General features: G+C 35.9%; 2 protein-coding genes across 7 annotated transcripts in view; one reads left to right on the top strand and one right to left on the bottom strand.

The window, feature by feature from the left end:
- Nucleotides 1-10,137, bottom strand: part of LOC121872290 (N-acetylgalactosaminyltransferase 7-like) — a 28,609-nt gene extending 18,472 nt beyond the window's left edge. The window contains exons 1-5 of one of the 6 annotated variants that reach the window (XM_042374976.1): nucleotides 10,094-10,137; nucleotides 2,882-3,052; nucleotides 2,228-2,451; nucleotides 956-1,122; nucleotides 419-626 (exon numbers count right to left, since the gene is read on the bottom strand). In XM_042374976.1, the coding sequence (XP_042230910.1) occupies nucleotides 419-626; nucleotides 956-1,122; nucleotides 2,228-2,451; nucleotides 2,882-3,016 (734 nt within the window). In that variant the 5' untranslated portion in view covers nucleotides 3,017-3,052; nucleotides 10,094-10,137. Of the gene's footprint in view, nucleotides 1-418; nucleotides 627-955; nucleotides 1,123-2,227; nucleotides 2,452-2,881; nucleotides 3,053-5,264; nucleotides 5,426-9,092; nucleotides 9,205-10,058 lie in introns of those variants that run through there. The other 5 variants (XM_042374979.1, XM_042374980.1, XM_042374978.1 and 2 more) reach the window with 5 other exon arrangements.
- Nucleotides 10,138-12,411: 2,274 nt separating this feature from the next.
- Nucleotides 12,412-18,494, top strand: LOC121872287 (60S ribosomal protein L11-like). The gene is made up of 5 exons (XM_042374970.1): nucleotides 12,412-12,472; nucleotides 13,755-13,867; nucleotides 16,120-16,269; nucleotides 16,585-16,732; nucleotides 17,934-18,494. The coding sequence occupies exons 1-5, from the start codon at nucleotides 12,436-12,438 to the stop codon at nucleotides 18,062-18,064; spliced, it is 579 nt and encodes a 192-aa protein (XP_042230904.1). The 5' UTR covers nucleotides 12,412-12,435; the 3' UTR covers nucleotides 18,065-18,494.
- Nucleotides 18,495-19,627: the final 1,133 nt, after the last annotated feature.

Raw genomic sequence — 19,627 nt, 5'->3', positions numbered from 1 at the left:
GAATCCAACTTATACTGTACAGTGCAGTAGCGGGAAAAAACACAACAAACCCTGAGTCCCACATCTGGCCACTCAATTCTTAGGTAAAGAACCAACAACTGCCCATAAACGGTTGTTTCTGATGTTCTTGCTGACTAATGATTCACTAATTTGTTATCTTGAGTTTATCCTCCCCAGTTTCTCCAAATACTGTACAGAACAAGTGACTCCCTTAATGTAAATTAAGGTTTGATGGGACTTAGCAGCTACCAGAAGGCTGCCTTCTGATTGATTTAAAACTTTTGGCAACTTACATTATATCAGCTACTATTTTTTTCAAATATATTATTTTATATAAATTCAATGTTGGGCCTGTAGTTAGATGGTGCACAATGTAATCTATTATATGTTAACTTAAAGACTGACCATGAATTCTTACTTGTCTCGGTAAATAGGAGCCAAGAGTGGAGGAAGCCAATTCTTGTTGACCTCACAGTGAGCATCCAGGAAGAGCACCACCTCTCCTCTGGCCTCTTCAGCTCCTGTGGTGCGGGTACGAATAAGTCCAGCACGTTCCTTGTTGCGTATCAACCTCACCTTCCCCTTCCACCTTGTTATGTAATCCTCCAAAGGCTCTTTCAAAGATGCTGTAAAAATAAAAAAAGTTGTAGCTGGAAAGACAAAACACCTGTATACTGGGATATCTAGCAAGAGTTTATATCTAAAATTTCAAATCTTAAACTTTAGGATTAAATCTCCTTAAATTTTGGGCATTCACATAGCTTCCTGTCTATTAAGTATCTACGTTTCAGTAGTGGGGGGTCGGGGTAGGATAAGGATACACCCGCAATTTAATTTCCCACCTCAAGTACACTAACTCTGCCACATAATTACTAAGTGCCCTTCTCGCAGAGAAATGTCAGAGACATAAGACTCAAGACTACATTAAATTAGTATTGAACAGTGTCAGCAATACCTTTGTTACTAAAGTCATCTACTAGCAACACCTCCTTCAAGAACTGAGGTGGAGAGCGGTCAAAGACGCTGTGAACTGTGCGCATCAGTGTAGAGAAACCTTCATTGTGGAAAACTATCACCACAGTTGTTGTTGGCAAATCCTCTGGATATTCCCAGTGGCTGCACCTGAAATATCATAAAAGCAATTAAAATATTGAAGAGAAACTGTAATGTCTTCAAAACAAAGGCACAATGATATTTAAAGCCTATTAATTTAGCACGCAGTTAACCAATATACTATTGTGGAGATGTTCCTCTTTTGTTTGTATGAATGCTACCTTATATATAAACAATATAAAAGTTGAGAAATTGCAATTACAAGCAAATAATATACAGAAGTCTTCCCCACTTTAAGTGAAAATCCATCTTCATAAAAACTAATTTGTTTCTTAAAAGTACCAGTACAGTATGTCTTATATCAAAATTCTGTATACAGTAGTCTGCAATCTGTCTGGTTTCAGAAATGTCCTCAAGGATACCCAAGTTTCTCTTCTAATAGGCCACTTTAAAGTAACAGTGTATGTAAATCTTTACCAATTAAATATACTGTATTGTATGTTTACCCCCACCTTTTTTTTACTGTTTACATCACCTCATACCTTTCACTGTCACCTACAGGGGATATGAGACAAATCAAATACAAAACAATGACTTTATGCTCCTTGGAAAGCAATACTGATTGAAAATAAATCAGTAGTCTGCACATAAATTGCTAAAACAGCAGAGGAATATGTAAGCCTAGAGTACTGTAAATGCTCTACACACCAGTATGATAAAGCAAACACACTGGACTGTTATAATTCCAGATTGTGACATACAATTTTCTTAAACAACCTGGAGCAGATTTTACCAAACTATTCCCTTAAGGATGATGGCACCCTCTGCCACATCCGCTAAGCCATAGGTAAGTTAATGGCAGGTGTACACGACACTTAACACAAGCTCAGTACCTAGAACAATGTAGTCCAGCATAAATAAAGGGAGGGTCACTTGGCTTCTCCTGAAAAACTACAGCACCAAAAACTAAAGTCAAACCAAGGAGGTCATAACTGGTTGTGTAATGTTATGACTCATTTGCTCCCAGCCCTAAACAGCAACTTCAATGTCTCAAACCCCTTATGAGGTATACATTCCCTGGGTTCCATGTCCGAAAATTTTTAGAAACATACAGTATTCATAAATTATTCTTGAGTAGTTCAGTATACAATTGTCAATACAGTACTGTACTTACTCTGGATGTCTTGTGTCCAGGATGGCACGGTCCATGGCAATCTCATCAGAAACTACCATGTTGATGCCATACTCGCTTACAGACTGTGTCCCTTCATTCTGCTTATCAGGGGGGAGATGATATGCTTTGCCTCCTTCACCAGGTCCATTCCTGGGTGGGCTGTCTTTCGGTTCAAAGTTACCTGCTTTGTCTTCAAGGTATGTAACCTTCTGTTTGGCTTTACTCTGTGGAGATGAAAATAAAAATGATACAGTTCCATAAACTGAGTTGTTGTTTGTTTTTTGTTTAATTATGAGGCAGGTGCAGCTTACACCAACATTGTGGTGCAAATAACTCAATATACCAAAACAACCATAAGTTGAATATTTGAGAATACTTTTCACCACCCCCTTATGTAACCTTGCCAAGTCTCCACCTGCAGTAAACCCCTACCCTCCCATACACCACCTCCCTGCTGAGTTCATTTTGTTCACAATTGTACATATTTTGTTGAACTGCACTGTCTATGTATATCTTATATACAGTACCTGCAATGCCTTTATACATGATGATTTAATGTATAACTTGCATGAAGATATTTTATTGAATAAATATCAAAGTAGTGACTTAAGATGAATACTATAACAGTACAATACAGTACAGTAACATACTTACTAAGAGTGCACCAGCTGATCTAATAGAAGCAGTATGAGGAGAGTTGACTCCCAGGAGTAGTAACACACCAGCCACGGCAGTCACCCCCAACACCACCTTCAGGAGGCGACCACGACGAATTTGCAAGATACGCATTCTAACTCCACTCAGCCCTTTTGCATTACTGTGACCCTAAAGAGAATACAATAAATTAGACATGTAAATGAGACACAGCACTTTACACATAGCACAAAAAATTACATACAGTAGTAATGTACAGTGTTAATATAAAGATAAAATAATAAGAAGGATTACATCACAGGACTATAAAAAAAAAGTAATGGACCAATGTCATTCCAAGCTTGAAGAAAACCAACAGCCCCTAACCCACCACCCAGGACTGCCCACACCATCCTCCTAAAGGCAGCGTCACACTGACATTATTTCGTTGATTTTTTTCAACTTTCAGAAAGTCGTCAAACTTATTGTTGTGCACCGTCACACATGTGTTGAGAACCAACTCGCCAGTTTCCCTCGTTCAACAACTGTCAACAGAACAGATGGATCCAACTGATGAAGAAAGAGAAGCAATTCTACACCTCTTTTGGTGTATGAAGAGTCCTGGTGATCCCAGAGACAGTGGCACTGCCTTATCTGGTCCACCAAGAACTCATTTTCTTACCTTTTTTTTAAAATCACAAAATTAAATATAATAATGAGTAATGTTAGGAAGAAGAGTAATATAATTCTTTCATAACTGTAATTTTAGCTTAATATTTTAAGTAAATATTTGTTTATTTTTATAACTATTTGTATTATCAATTATAGATCTTGCGTTGACTCCGGTAAGTTGTCATACGAGTCGTCAGTCCAGACGGTCTGTACTGTTTGACAAATAACCAAAGACAACGCCGATGATTCATGGAAAAAAGTCAACAGTAATGAAAAAGTTGACAATAGAAATGCCAGTGTGATGCTGCCTTAAGGATCACCCACACCTCAGATTCTGTCACTTTATCACTTATTTTTCCCAAATTTTTTCCAAGACTTAGGGGAAAATTTAATCATGAAATAATAAATAAAATAAAAATTTATTGTATTAATAACACTCACATTCTATATTCTCGACTTGTTAAAAATTGGGATGTTAATAATTTTCCCCTCCGGAAGATTTTGTGCTACACAGTACAGTACAGGTATACTGTATAGTATGTATAATGATGTAAAAGGGTAAAATATCCCAAAATTATGCTAATAAATGATTGGCAGAAAAATGATTAGTGTGGACAATGCAACACATCAAGAACCTATGCATATCTAATAAAAAAGATTCTATGAATACTATCTGTAAGGCACCTAATGTGAGGATTACTTAGAACAAATTTCTAATTAAACCATTTTGATTAAGCAGCTACCAGCATTAAACCCTCGGAAGGTCTCCAACACAGTGAATAAATTTTATTAAATAACCATGCAGTGTTCTGTAATTATTTTGTTATTAAATTACACGTATATTAGCAAATTAAAGTAGAGTGCTGCAGGTACCTAGCAGCAAAGTAGGTACCTGCTGTAAGTCGAAAGTTGCGAATTCGTATTCAGGGACAAGTTGTTAGAACTTCCAATAACTTGCTTAGACATAAACCATTGACTCTTCAGGCTTCTACGCCCTTAACTCATGAGACATAAGGCAAGCATGAACTGAGCATGTTTCCCTGTTGGGCGCTGTAAACGCTTCTGCGCTTCACCTTACACAAGGATGTAGGGGAGTGCCCCCCCAAAAAAAAAAAAAGTGCATGATAAAAAATATATGTCATTCAAAGAGCTTGTCTTGTAACTGCTAAATATCAATGATATATAGTAGTAGTTTAATTCCACAAACTATACAACCATTTAAGCATCAAGTACAGTATGATACAAATATTGATGGGAACAAGTGCCTGACAGAGTAAATAACTTAGGGGTCAACAATATATATATATATATATATATATATGACACTTTGGACATTATATTACATGTCATATCACATGCTAAGTGCTTAAAACTAGTAAAAGCCTCAATTTATGAACACAATGCTCCAAATTAATTTAAAAATTAATACAGACTATACAAATATTTAAACAGCAGAATGACAGGTTTTCATTTGATAAAATAAAGGATTTTTCCCATTACCAACAGCAATCTGAGTTTGTAATATCCCTTATAAATATAGTAATTACCAGTACAACACAATGTTTATCTCAACCAATCTCCTCACTGACATTGGGCTAACATGGTAATATACAACAGGTTACTCTCAATTCCTCCTCAGTTTCACCTGCCCTGGGGAGGACTACCGACTAACACCACATTCACATTGTGAGCAGCACCAGCTACCATGTTCTGACTGGTTATCAATGTTTACCTCAACTATAAACATATTTCAATAATTTTTCTTCTTGTCACAAACAGCCAGCAATAATAAGAAATCAACGTGTGGCCATGCTAGAACCTTCACTTCTCTGCCACCTCAACACCGTCAGAGAGAGTCGTGTCTACTGTCAAGATGTTCGGTCACTGGCCCGACGGTAGGCGGGGACCGGGGAGGGGGAGAGGGGAGGTAAGGGGAACAGGTATAACATCCCATTTTCTACACCTTCACCAATTTATTTATTTGCTTTGTTTACACGAAAATATGTCAAACTTTGGTGGACTTCTAGAAATATGTACAATACACTACTTAAAATAAAGTAAATTAACAAGTCGCTATTTCTTTGTCTAATTCCAATACCTGAACCGGTACAGTACTTCCAATACTAACCTATTAACCGCAAACAAAGGAAAAAATACTTCCTAAAAATATTGGAAAACTAAGTGGATTCGTAAACTGTCTTCATAAAGGAGAATGGTGAAAGACAAAAGAGAAAGTTGGCGTGAAGTTCATTAGGAAGGCAACAGGTGGGTGATGTTACCCACGAGATGACCGCTCATATCACGTACTCGGGGGGAGGGAACATCCGCTACTGAATTGCAGCTCTATTTTACACACTCCACACGTTTTGAAGCTGAATATGTTTACTTAAGTGACACCTGAACCTGTGATTATGTAAAATACAGACTATATTATGCCATACCTCTTATGAACCTTAGTGGAATTGTGTTTAGTATGAAATGTTTGAATACCTACATCGAAAAATGTTTACCCAACTATTCTATGTAGATATTAAGTTGTCAATAAACATAATAAGGTGTGACCACCGCCTGCTGATAACCGAGTTCACCCGCGCTGGTCCACCAATATATTTACTGAGTTAAGTACTATAAATGGTTAAGGATTCCCGTATGTAAACAATGGTGATATATTAAGAATCACTACGTTATTGTAAGCGGACTTTTTCCTCGTAAATTCAAATAAATGCTTTGTTCCAGCAGTATAAGTTTATATGTGAGTGTTTCATTCAATTTACTTGAAAATAAGTAAGATAGATAGAACCAAACAATTCGCTGATACTTAACTCTCGGCTCACCATTAAAGGCAGCAGCTAGTGTTGGCGGCTCACAGAATTCAATTTGAGACTGAATTTATATAAAAAAGTATCACTTAAATGACAGCATAGACACTCAGCAGTCTATTGCATTAAATTCTACAACGGAGTAAATAACAATAAAACGGTAAACATTCAATTATGCGCGTTGCTGGTAATGCCTGTATAAACACAAACAAGAAACAAACGTCCGATAAGGAGTTTCATGTGTTCCCATCTTGAAAAAATCACACAAAACTTGTGACTTAAATTTAAGATGTAACTAACTACACAACACAACACAAAAGCAGTTGGGTCGTGTGTATATCACTGCACCCCCCCCCCCCTCCACCAAGAGCCGACGAAGCCTGTGTGGAAAGAGCTAGGATACCCGGGTTGGCAGTACAGTAGGAGCTACTGTACTACCAACCCGATATTTTATGCCGGGAAGCTGAAATTTGGAAACAATGGTAAAAAAACTGCTTTGGCAATTTTATTTATTTTGGCTGTCATATTTAATCCATGGCATGGTGTCCTACACTGAGGCACTGAACATACTGTACACAGTATGGAAACCGACAAACTTGGACACAGACAATAAATATATATATATATATATATATATATATATATATATATATATATATATATATATATATATATATATATATATATATATATATATGCTGATAACCACAAGAAAACACGAAAGTTCCCAAGCGCTTTCATGTGTATAATTGTATGCCTGTACTATGCAGTACTATACTGTCCTATATTTATGTCATGGTTGTTATGAGTAAGATGGTTTCTTTGAATTACTAAAATCACCATAAATTAGAGCATCCCTAAATTTCCGAGCTGTCAGCCTTGGGTAGACAATTTCATGAACAATTCTAGAATAGTGTAAATTATCAAGATTTATGTACCTACTATCTATGTTCTTTTCTTTTTTCACTTTCACTATTAAATCACTCTGGTATACTGTATGTTGATACACACAAAACATCTTCCTCTGTGATCCCCATCTTGCTAATAATGAACACCACAAATGAAAACAGTTACTGGACTTACAATTCATCATTGAATCTTATCCATTCAAAACACTACTGTACTCGGCATTCACTCATCATAATGAACTGGATCACAAAACTAGATTCAAACAGTTCAATCCAAAATGTCACAAGGGTAAATGAAGCTTCAGCAAATAATAAATATAAAAATGAAATTGCTAGAAATATAAGAACTTAACAACATCCACAAAGTGTGAGGACCACAACATGTGTGATGATCTTGGCTTGGAATGTGGGAGATCTCTAAAGACTGACCATAAAGGGAGACACAACTGCTACACTATGGAGTTTACAATATTTGCAGTAAAGAGAACAAATATAAAATACGGAAAGTGGAATTTGGTCAAGATGCAACACACACTAACTACCTTCAACAGAGTACAGTTCTACTATGGGAAACTCCAGGTGGCAAAGAGTGGTGTTGATAAAGACCTGACAGGTGCTGTGTTCTTATTTTTAACAATTAATTATCAGTACTGCACTGTATACACCTTTACAATAGTGTTGTGTACCTGTACAGTCGTGTATATGTGTAATGTTTACTATGTGACCTACAGTATTTATGTTGCATGATTAAATAAAAATATTTTAATTGTTTTTGTGGAAATATGTTAAAATGGGTATGAGTAAATAGAGTGAATAAAGTGATTTAGGTTAAAATGAACTGAAATGAAAAGATAAAATAACAGAATGAAATCTTTTTACAGTATTTGAACTGAATATACCAAAGAATTTTTACATAAAAATATATACAGTATATAATATGTAGCTCATGCTAAGGTTACCATAATGAACAAAATAGGTCAAATCTAGCTTACAAAGGAGCAATTAACAAATGTATCCAGACACTTTCAATTCCATTCCTTCCCATTTGGTGTATAAAATTCCACTAAAAGCTGATCAACTCCATAAACTTCAACAATATTCACTTTTTCACAGTGGCCTCTCACTTTCTCCAAACTTGGTACAGTTGCTTATTTTGTACTGTACCGCCACTTTGTCATCATCACTATACAGGTCTTCTAAATACTCGTCCTATTTCCTTTAAAACTGCCTTAAACAGGATCTTAATATTTTCAAACCTGTTAGTTTTACTTTTCCACAAACATTTAAACCTTTCCATCTTACTCCACTTATGGTAATTCACACTCTAACACTAACCTACTGTACCTTGACCTAATTTAACATGCCTTACTCCATAATAACCTAACGTATTCTACCCTAACTTAACACTATCAGGTAGTGTGTTGCGATGGTTAATCTTCAGACAAAATAAGATGAGATACCTAATCTCCTGGTGACCCAAACAAAATTATCAGAACCCCTTGCCTGCAGGAGGTTACCCTAAGCTGAATAAAATGGTCTGGCGGTAGCCAGAATAAAATGGGAAGTGCAGGAATTGCAACGAAAGGGCGAATAAAAGGGAAAGCTTGTGTAGATTGATACCCCACTTTCACAAGATTGTGTTGCTTATATTTATGTTAAACTGGTACTTAAGCTCCATGGGTAGTTCTGGTTGACAGATTTAACAATACAGTACACAGTATACCTATACAGTAACTGTACTGTACAAGATAAAAATATTGAAATCCATGTTTATTAACCAGACAATATTATCACAGCAAATAACAACACAAGCATTAGATCAGGTTTACACACCTAGGGGTCCAGGGGGGGTAAGTCAGGTCCTTCTGGTTAAGTGGAGGTGGCTCTTCTGTCCAACTGTTAGATAGGGTGGAATCAAAGGCATTTCGTCTTATTGACTCTCCTCCTTTAGTTGATAATCTCTCTTCCCTTTCTCTTCGTTGCAATGTTGCTTCACTCTCTCTCTTTTACAGGTACTTTAACGGGCAATGTTCGGTGGATTTGGCATCCTGCGTACCGCCGGCAAGGCCGTGGGCTCGTAACACTCGTCTTGCCTGCGGTGTCCACCGTTTCTCTGTGGCTGTCGGTCACACTAGAATAACCCGTTATAGTACATCCTTCTTTCCTCACACAGCCAAATTGTGGAATGCTCTGCCTTCTTCTAGTTTCCATACTCATACAATGTCTCACCTTTAAAAGCCGGTTTTCCGACATCTTCGTGGTGTAGATTAATATGGTCTTTTTCTTTTCTATTTTTAATTTATTTTTTCTCTTATTTTTTCGGCCCCTAGGGCCCAATGTGGGTCGATAACCTATGCCCAGGTGGGCTATTCCTCGTAAAAAAAAACACCGTGTCTGTACCCCATAATGTTGGTAATGAGGGTGGGGGGGGGGGTGTCATATCTCACGAAAGTACTCATTTACCCACCCAAAATGAAGCTCACATTCGTGTGAAACTTAAGATTTACCTTCACCTAACTTAACCTAACCAAAGCTGTGCCACTAAATACAAAACCTGTTCCATTTCCTGTAATATTCATCATGTAATCAGTCCACACTCATTTAATGAGCCACCGTGACTACCTAACCGAACTTTTATGATACCACACAAAGTGACAAATATTCATCTCTGTGGCTGGTGACACACATGGACTTAAGGTTTGTTTACTGCTCCTGCCTGACAACAGACATTTGGTCTGGAGTTTATATAAGAACTATGAATAAATAAATAACTATTGCCATATATTAACGAAGATATACCTTAAATAACGTGACATGACACTAGTAAGACTCACAGGTATGGCAGGAGCCGTCACAACAACGCTTGACGTGTACTGTTTACATACTCTTATTTCCTTTTTACATTATAACTATTTTCTTATTTTATTTATTAATTCATATGTAGATTATTAGTAATTTTTCTAAATACAACTTAAATAAATTTATACTTGATTCAATGATTATATATTAAGGACTATATAAACTTTCTCTCTTCTTAAGACAAGTATCTCGTTTACAGGAGCGGTTCTGGGCATTATGTACTAGGTTTGGTTATTGTAGCGGTACAGTATTTGTTTTATTTATTGGTAACTCCGTAGAAACTCCTCTCATGTGTCTGTAAGTTGAAAAAATATTAGATCATAGGAAGATTTGCACTCCCAGGCAGGTAACTTCACCCCTAACGTTAAGATGGATTAAGTTCGGTTAGTTAAATTTCGGACTACAAACTAGTTGCTAATCTTCTTAATAATGATCTCAAAGAACTACTGAGATATATATTTAATTGAGTAATTTTTTCATAGATGAAACTGTATACTATCACAATGTTCTTGGGTTAATAATGAACTTGACTGTATATCCCGCTGCAAGGATATAATACTGTACAGACTCCTTGCCTGGTGCTACTGTAGTGTACTGTACAGAATCCTTGCCTGGTGCTACTGTAGTGTGCGGTCTACAGATATCTTTAGTCTAACCTAACCTAACCTAACCTAACCTAACCTCAATATGTTGTAGACCACACTCTAGAAACATCTTGCCCGCTGTCACCAACATTCTCACTGAAGGTGTCATCTGAGTTAATGTTCCTATCCCCATAACCAGTTTGAATATTAAAGTTACATACATAGTTTGACTTTTTAAGGAAACGTAGATAGAAATCATCACTATTTGGCAATTACACACACACACACACACACACTATTATACGTTTTGACATGTTAAGAGCAGCTACGTTAGACGGATGCCACCATTACAGTTTGTTGATTCATGAGGTGAATGTATTGATATTTATATTGATATTAAAACAGTTTATTTGGCCAGGACTAAACCACAAGGTGCAAGCTGGGGAATTCGAAGAGGGTCGGCTAGTCAGCGCGACAAATGGTAGTTGAAGTTGTAGGGGAGATATCCACTACAAAGGTACCTGACATATACTGTACATTTATCTCAAGGAAGTATTAAGTAACATTTAGTATCATCTGGAATAGTAGACATATAGCATGGTGGTAATACGAACATATCAGAATGTTACCACGGTTATCACTTCGATATTAATTTATTTTGTTTATTTTTTTTTACATTTACATTATAAGTATATACATAATTTACAGTGGAGTTGATATACATAAATATGATAAGGGAGGGAAGCAGGACAACATAGGTTGTATTAAGGTGGAACAAAAGGACAGAAAAAGCTGTCAGTATTATGTCTAGTTGACAAATATATTTATTGCAATGGTAATTTCTATCTATCTACATGATAATTTCTGATAAACAGTTTTGCTGGTACAATAAAAGCAGGAATATAAAGTAGGTATTACAAAAAATATTAATATTTAGACAATATATATTTTTTAAGAGATGATTTAAGGGAAGGGAGCGTAGTCTTTGCTCGAGTGGGTGGGGGTAAGTTGTTCCACACCTTCACACCATGATATTTTATGGAGGTCTGGGACTGAGAGGAGTCCATGGGGGGTGGTCAGACGAGCTGTAGAATTTGTAGAAACCTTACTGTCGGTCATTGAATAAATGTTATTTTAAAGGTTGCTATATCAAAATTATTATTGATTATTACATAAAAAACGTGTACAGTATTGTTGAAGTTTTTAAGTGGGCAGATAATCTGAAGGGTTGGATCTAGCTGGAAATGTTATATAAGAAAAGTTTCTTGGAATTAGCTAAACTATTGATTGTAATATAAAATTCCTAAGATTCCTTGTTTTTCTGAAAATAAAATAATGCCGCTTTTGTTGTGAACATACTGTAATCTTGGTTCCTTTAATGAAACTTAACTTAAATAATAAAAAGACATGTGTGGTTTATGAATAGTATATAGACATTCAGTACTTAGGACACTCGAATCAAAGACTTGTTTTTGAAGTCAGAATTTGAATGTGACTAAATCACACTGGATTCATTTTGAATATTCCGCCAAGATCAAGAGTATGAAACGCAAACACAAAGCATGTCTCATCATGATTATTTGGTTATCTGATTACTTCATTTATGGAAAAGTCTTACAATAAAAATAATTACTATTATAATAACATTAATATTCTAAATTTAATGTAATATAAAAAAGTTATTCATCATAGAATGGGAATAAAGAAAAGATGAAGTTTGTCTGCGTGTCTCCATGTACAGACCTTCTTTCACCATCTTGTTCCAGCCAGGTTGGTGGCGTATTTGTTTACTTGAAATAATGTGAAAATTCTATACAATTGTGACGTTGAAACATTTTTTAAAGTGAATATTAAATACCATATTGTACCCACGGTGCTTTTGGAGGTCCTTTTTGCATTAGAAGTAGTGTAGAAACGTAAAAAAGTTAGGAATATATGACGTCTGAACCACACGTGTTGAAGCTGGTTGAGCCGTCGTAACGTTGCATCAAACTCTTGCTTTGTGTATAAGGACATAAGAGAGGCATTATAACTTCCAGCTGTATTAAGGATTTTTATGATGTAATTTCACACAATGTTGATGTTAACTGGAACAAAGAAAATGGTGTAGCATGAGTCACTGGTCGGTGATGTTGACTGAGGAGTGATGTGTGGGAATTAATTCAGGTATACATTGTGCAGGTTTAGGAAGTGAATGTAAGATAGATATTCTCTTATATACTCTTATTTATTTATATTTTTGCTCTTATTTCCCTGTACCCCTGTTTAAGAATTAACATAGAGTTCTATGCACGGCAACTTCTAAATATTAATTTTCAAGTACTGCTGCATTTTTCAATTTATCGTTCATAAATTAGACTAACAACTGCTAAACTTGATTGAATTTGTGATGTTTTGGGGCTGGCTATCAAGTAAAGTGATGTAATTTTTATAGTTATATTCCTTAATTGTTCCCACAACAGTCATTTGTGATAAGACATTTCTGTATCTGACAATTCCTATGTATGAGAATTACAAAGTCATTGACAAGAGTGACAACTGGTAGCTGGTTTTGGCTGGCTGACTCATAGCGATATTAATTAAGCCTAAATATCCATGGCTGGACAGTTACCCACTGCCAAGGAGTAAACTTCTGCCTAAAAATGGGATCAAGTCTGCATCTCACTTAGACTGGCGGTTCTCCACAATGTAATGTTCATCAGCCAGTAATGTAGAAAAGTCTCTTGTACAGTAGCTACTGCTGTGTAGTGTACTGTAGTGTTAACCTTTTCATTGCGTTTCCCGCACTTGACATTTTATTCTGGCTACCGCCAGACAATTTTATTCAGCTCAGGGTAACCAGCAGCCAAAGGGTTAAATTATATACTTTTCTGGAAATGTATATCCCAACAAAATATCAAGATCTCAAGGTAATTTTTCAACTAAGCAAACCTACAATCTTAAATTTTGTGGGTGTATAACCAATATATTTGTAAAATTAAATTTTTTGACGTGGATGCACTTGATATAAGTACTGTATATATATATATACATACTGTATCTTTCTTTACAGGGACAATGTCGAAGGACAAACAAAAGAATGTGAACCGAGAGGTTCGCATCGGTAAGCTCTGTCTGAACATCTGCGTTGGAGAGTCTGGTGACAAACTTACTCGTGCTGCCAAGGTGGGCCTTAAAAATTATTTTGAGGGCTTTCTCATGTCTTGAGTCAACAGCTGTGACCACGTTGAAACACCGCTTCCCCTTTGAACAGCAAAGTTGAGCAACGTTGGTTTTGGTTAGTACCAAGATGGGTGACTGTGGGAACCCTTGATGCTGTTGGCAGACGGGAAATACTTAAATTGAGAACCAATGTTTTTTTTTTGTACAGAAATTACCATTTATAAATCCAGTAAACTTTAAGTAAACTGGCCTATGTTTTAGAAGAAGCAAGCTTTAATGGGAGAGGGAGATTTATTCATAATATGCCATTATATTTTGGGTCATGGGACCTATGTCTTAATAAGACATAGTTTTAGTTGCAAATGTATATTGTATTGGGGTCCATGATGAATATTTGTATTAGGGCTTAACAACATCAACCTAGAAAGGTTGACTTGTGAAAGAGACAGGGGTACTTGTAAGCCCGGACCTACGGCCTAGAAAACAGTGCGTTAATGTTCGAAATAAGGCAAACAGAGTACTGTATTAGGTTTTATATCTAGAAGTGTAATAAGAGTGCAGAGGTCTTATTGCAACTATATCTTGCGTTAGTCAGGCCGCACCTCGATTATGCGGTTCAGTTTTGGTGCCCTTATTATAGAATAGATATCAATTCACTGGAATCGGTGCAGCGAAGAATGGCGAAAATGATTCCGGGACTTAGAAACCTTCCATATCAGGATAGGTTAAAGAAGCTAAACTTGCATTCCTAGAACGACGAAGAGTGCGGGGAGATATGATAGAAGTACTGTATTTAAGTGGGTGAAAGGAATCAATAAAGGCGATATAGATACTGTAAAGTTCTTATAATATCTGAGCAGGATAGGACTCGTAGCAACGGATTTAAGTTGGATAAGTTTAGGTTTAGGAGGGAGATAGGAAGGAACTGGTTCACAAATAGGGTGGTGGACAAGTGGAACAAGCTTTGCAACTTTGTAGTAAGTGCTGGAATGCTGGAAAGTTTTAAAAGGAGGCTAGATAGATCCATGGATGATAGAGAGTGGTAGTAACTCTCGACAGGAGCTGCCATGCACAGGCCAACCGGCCTATTGCAGACTCCTTATGTTCTTATCTCAGTGGTCCCCAAGCTGAATGGTACATTTATGATTAGGAATAAAATTTAATGGGGATACGGGGTGCAGTATTGAGTCCTAAACTTCATGGCATCTGTTGCTGTTGATTTTACTGTACTGTATATTGATTTACATTAAAACTGGCTGCAGTTAATGTACCAGTGACTGGCCTTCACGGAGAAATAAGTCGGATTGGCAGATATTTAATGTATAGTGTAAGCAAGTGAGGTAATTTATTTGATGTAGTGACATTGAGTTGATGAAAATGCTTAATAAAGCAGAATATACAAATGCTATTTATGTAAATTAAAATTTTTGTTTATGGTCTCTTGACTACATAATCTGAAATGAGTTAAATTTTTGTTGTAAATTTTATTATATTTTAAAATAATATTTAATTTGCTATTATACTTAAAATGCTGAATGAGTTGATACAATTTGTAAAGGGTCATCCATCCTGGCACAACCAGACAGGCGTAATCCTCTTGTAAAATGTCAGTAATAGTGTTTATTGCAATAATTTAATCATCATACAAGTTTAAAATTGGTTTAGTATGTATAAAGACTATACAAGCATACAGTTTGGCATGTGCATAGATACTGTAGGTACAGTACTGTACGGTATACAGCTCCTCCCCGACTTACGACCTACTCAACTTACGACCACCCACACTTACGGCCTGCCTCAGTCGTACCCAAATTTTGTCAAATTACGTATTTTCGAGTCCCAGCGTCGGTGATTGCGCCGTGTACTGACAAAATTTTTGTTTGTAATTCACTTTAAAATGGCTGGCAAGCTTAAAAGTGGGAGTTTTGTGGTGCTGAGAAGAAAAAGAGACACCCATTTTAGATTTTCTGTGTATTATTTAAGCTTTCGACTTACGACCTGGATTTGGGTCCCTAACCCTGTTGTAAGCTGTATACTGTATAGTAGTGTACAATAGACCTTGGAGGTACATGTGCAGTTTCAGTGTACCTAGACAGTGCAAGTATACATACATCAATAGTAAACAAAGCAATTTGACTAAGGATAATTGACAAGCCATCAGATGCTTATTTCATTTATGGTCATGGAGATGCTTTCAAAAGATAACAGTATGACTTAACACTATTGTACTTGTCTAAATACTGTTTCTGCTTTAGGTGTTGGAGTCTTTGACTGGTCAGAAGCCTGTGTACTCCAAGGCTCGCTACACTGTCCGTTCCTTTGGCATCCGCCGTAATGAGAAGATTGCAGTGCATTGCACAGTAAGAGGACCTAAAGCAGAAGAGATTTTAGAGAAGGGCTTGAAGGTAAGGTGTAATTCTACTCTGTACTGTGGATAAAAATCATCTGAGATGTATTGTCTACACATTCTCACAACAGTGCACATTTTTATAGTGTGTATGTGAATTGAATGTGTAAGATCAATGGGAGAGATAATTAGCAGTGTTGGGTTCTGTCTTCTCACTGTCAGTCCCTCTCCTACAATGTTCTTCTTGGAGAAATAAAAATTTATGCTCAAAATATAGACATCATAAGCTTGACCTGCATATTAATTTTCTTGCCGTTATCCAGTTATGTTACCGTATATCATCGCACACTACATCAGAGCTCTTCCCTAACAGGTTCGTGAGTACGAGTTGCGCCGTGACAACTTCTCTCAAAATGGCAACTTTGGCTTTGGTATCCAGGAACACATTGACTTGGGTATCAAGTATGACCCTGCCATTGGCATCTTTGGTTTGGACTTCTTTGTTGTGCTCCAGCGTCCAGGTGAGATACATCTGAACTTTTACTCGCTAGTCCTATAACATGGTAGTTATGTTCCTGAAGAACTTATAAGAACAGTTGATAGTGGGAGTTAAGGGGTAGTATGTAAAGTAGGTTTGAGAACAGCATTATTGACAATTTACTTTACAATGTTATAATGTTAGTTTTTATAATAACTGTTTTAGTTGATATTTATTCATAGAATAAAACCTTGAAATGTGAGGAAAATGTTTGTTACTGTGTTAGTCTATGTTAAATCATAGATGAGCTGTGAAGGAGGACAAATGATGAAATTAATGGAGTGTGACTCCTGTAACAGCCTTTTAAATAAAAAAATTCTAGTCCAAAGAAAATAAATGTAAACAAAATTAAATTTGTTTTGGGAAAATTATAATATATATATATATATATATATATATATATATATATATATATATATATATATATATATATATATATATATATATATATATATATATATATATATATATATATATATATATATATATAGTAAAACACAGTCTTCAGTGACACGGGTGATATGTATGCAGGTTGGCGGTACAGGGGGTTGCCAAGTCAAATCTTCCTATTAGTGCCAGGTCCCTTAAGGTGTTTCAATACAAAAAATTTTAGCATGTGGTACAGTAGAGTAAGGAAACCTGCAATTATCCTAATAATCTTACCTTTATATAACTGAAGTGTATAAAGTTGTTTGCACTGATTCGGTATAATAATTCAGTCATACAGAGCAGAGAAATGATCATTGTCCTCAAAGTTCACGCCTTATGATCACACGTGTTAATTAAATATTCATGGCAAATACCAAATAATTTTCATTCATTACATAGTTAGGTTTATTCAATCATTTTATACTAATTTGCTGTATGAAAACCCATTATAGGAGAACAGACTGTACTTGATGTTTATTTGTGTATCTGAAGGAATGGTTTTGTGTATTTGAGGCATCGTGTCTTAGTAATATTGCTAAACAGCCGTTAGAGCAAATTAACAATGGATCAAGTAAAGGTAAGGCACACCAACTTGTATCTCCTGATAATTATAACATCCCAACACAAATCTGACCTAAACTAACCCCTGAGTAGCTTTAGGGTATTTAATCATTGGGTGAAATAACCTGGGGTGCCTAAACTTCATGTGATCCATGACACTAGGATGGTTGTTATAAAACTCTGTATGATTTCAGGTTATCGGGTAGCAAAGCGCCGCCGTAGTCCAGGCAAGATTGGCCCACAGCATTGTTTGGTGAAGGAGGATGCTATCAAGTGGTTCCAGACTAAGTATGAGGGTATCATCCTACCTGGCAAGAAGAAGTAAATTTTTGTTTAATTAAAGAAAAAAAAAAAAAAACATTTTCTTAACCTACATATATCATGATTGTATAAGTTGTTGTCAAGTTTCAAAAATGAAAAAGCTGTGAGCACATACCATTAGTATGTGATAAAAACTGCCTGTAAGGGTTGGACATACAATTCTCTATAATCTGGGAATAAGATTGCTAGTTTGTCTCATAAAACTGATGAATAAAGCATTGCTGAATATAAAGAAAGTTTTTTCATGAATTTGTAGGATGACTGAAATATAAATTAAACTTGTACTCTACTGTAATTTACTGTACTTGCCCATGAGCCACATTAAGATAGCTCTCGTATCTTTAAAGCTACTAACCCTGTGGGTTTTACTGCACCCTTCCATTTCATTTATCATCTTCCATTTGTATGGTATAAAATATATTTACTACATTTCACTTGCCTTTCTGTTACTGCACATGTACGGTTCAAATCACTTGAGCAGATGTTAGCCACTTGTATGTCCTTTATTTAGACGCTGATTTTGGTGTTTCTTATTTTCTGTATTTATACATAATATTGTATTGCTCTCAAGCATGTCATTTCTGTATCACACCCACACCGTATATAGTACACTGTACAGGTATATCTGGTTTGACGTAACATTATAGTACTATGCAAAGTAGGTTCTCCCACTGAAATGCATATGTATCGACCCAAGATTTTCACTAGACTCTGGTAAGGTGAAATAGTGTGTAATTAATTGAGAATTGGAGAGAAACAATTTACATAAATTATAAATGTAACAAATGATCATAAAGGAGACATTACCCATGTAGAGTCTAGTTTGGCTGTGGTGGTAAGGAATTACATTATTTGTGATAGACTGATTATAGAGTCGAGCCTTTAGTGGGTACATTTTCCCATTTAAACTTGATATTTCCATGTATTAATACCATTATAGGTATTTGCATTATGTCAGTAAAGTAGTTGGGACTTGGAAATATTAGGAACCTTGGCTTTTTTCAGCTGATGATTAAATGGGGTTAGGTTAGCATTAGGGTGTTTAAACATCAAAGATCTGGTATGCCTGGGATCATAATTATAGAACATGACAGCCATGTTAAATGGAATCGGTAATTGATCTGACATAAAAATGCATGTACAGTAGTGTAATTAATTTTGGAGAACTAATTTAGTGTTATGGCACCTTTTGTACATTATTAAATAATGGAAGTGTCGATGTATCCTGCATCTGGTTCACGTTTATTGAAACTACATTACTCATTTTAAATAAGATGTACTGAACAGGTATTAGGTCGTGCTGAGGCAGGTGCAGTGGTGGTTCTAGATAAATATTTTTGGGGCGAAGAAAATGTACAGTATACAGTGATCCCTTAGTTAACGAATTACCTTCCATAAGAATCTTCAATTCGGTTAACCAAATTTTTACAAAATCATGTCAACATGTTTTCTCTTGCTCACCAGCTGGAATATTAGTTCACCAATACAGTAATCGGTTCTAGGGCTTAAATTCGTTCCCATTTGAGTAAATATCAAGAAGATTGTACTATTCAATAATTTTCCAAGT

The sequence above is a fragment of the Homarus americanus genome, unplaced genomic scaffold (assembly GCF_018991925.1).
Source record: "Homarus americanus isolate GMGI-L3 unplaced genomic scaffold, GMGI_Hamer_2.0 scaffold5589, whole genome shotgun sequence".
In the NCBI taxonomy this organism is placed as follows: Eukaryota; Metazoa; Arthropoda; class Malacostraca; order Decapoda; family Nephropidae; genus Homarus; species Homarus americanus.
Note: the sequence above shows the minus strand (reverse complement) of the source record. Positions and strands in the feature narration are given on the sequence as shown.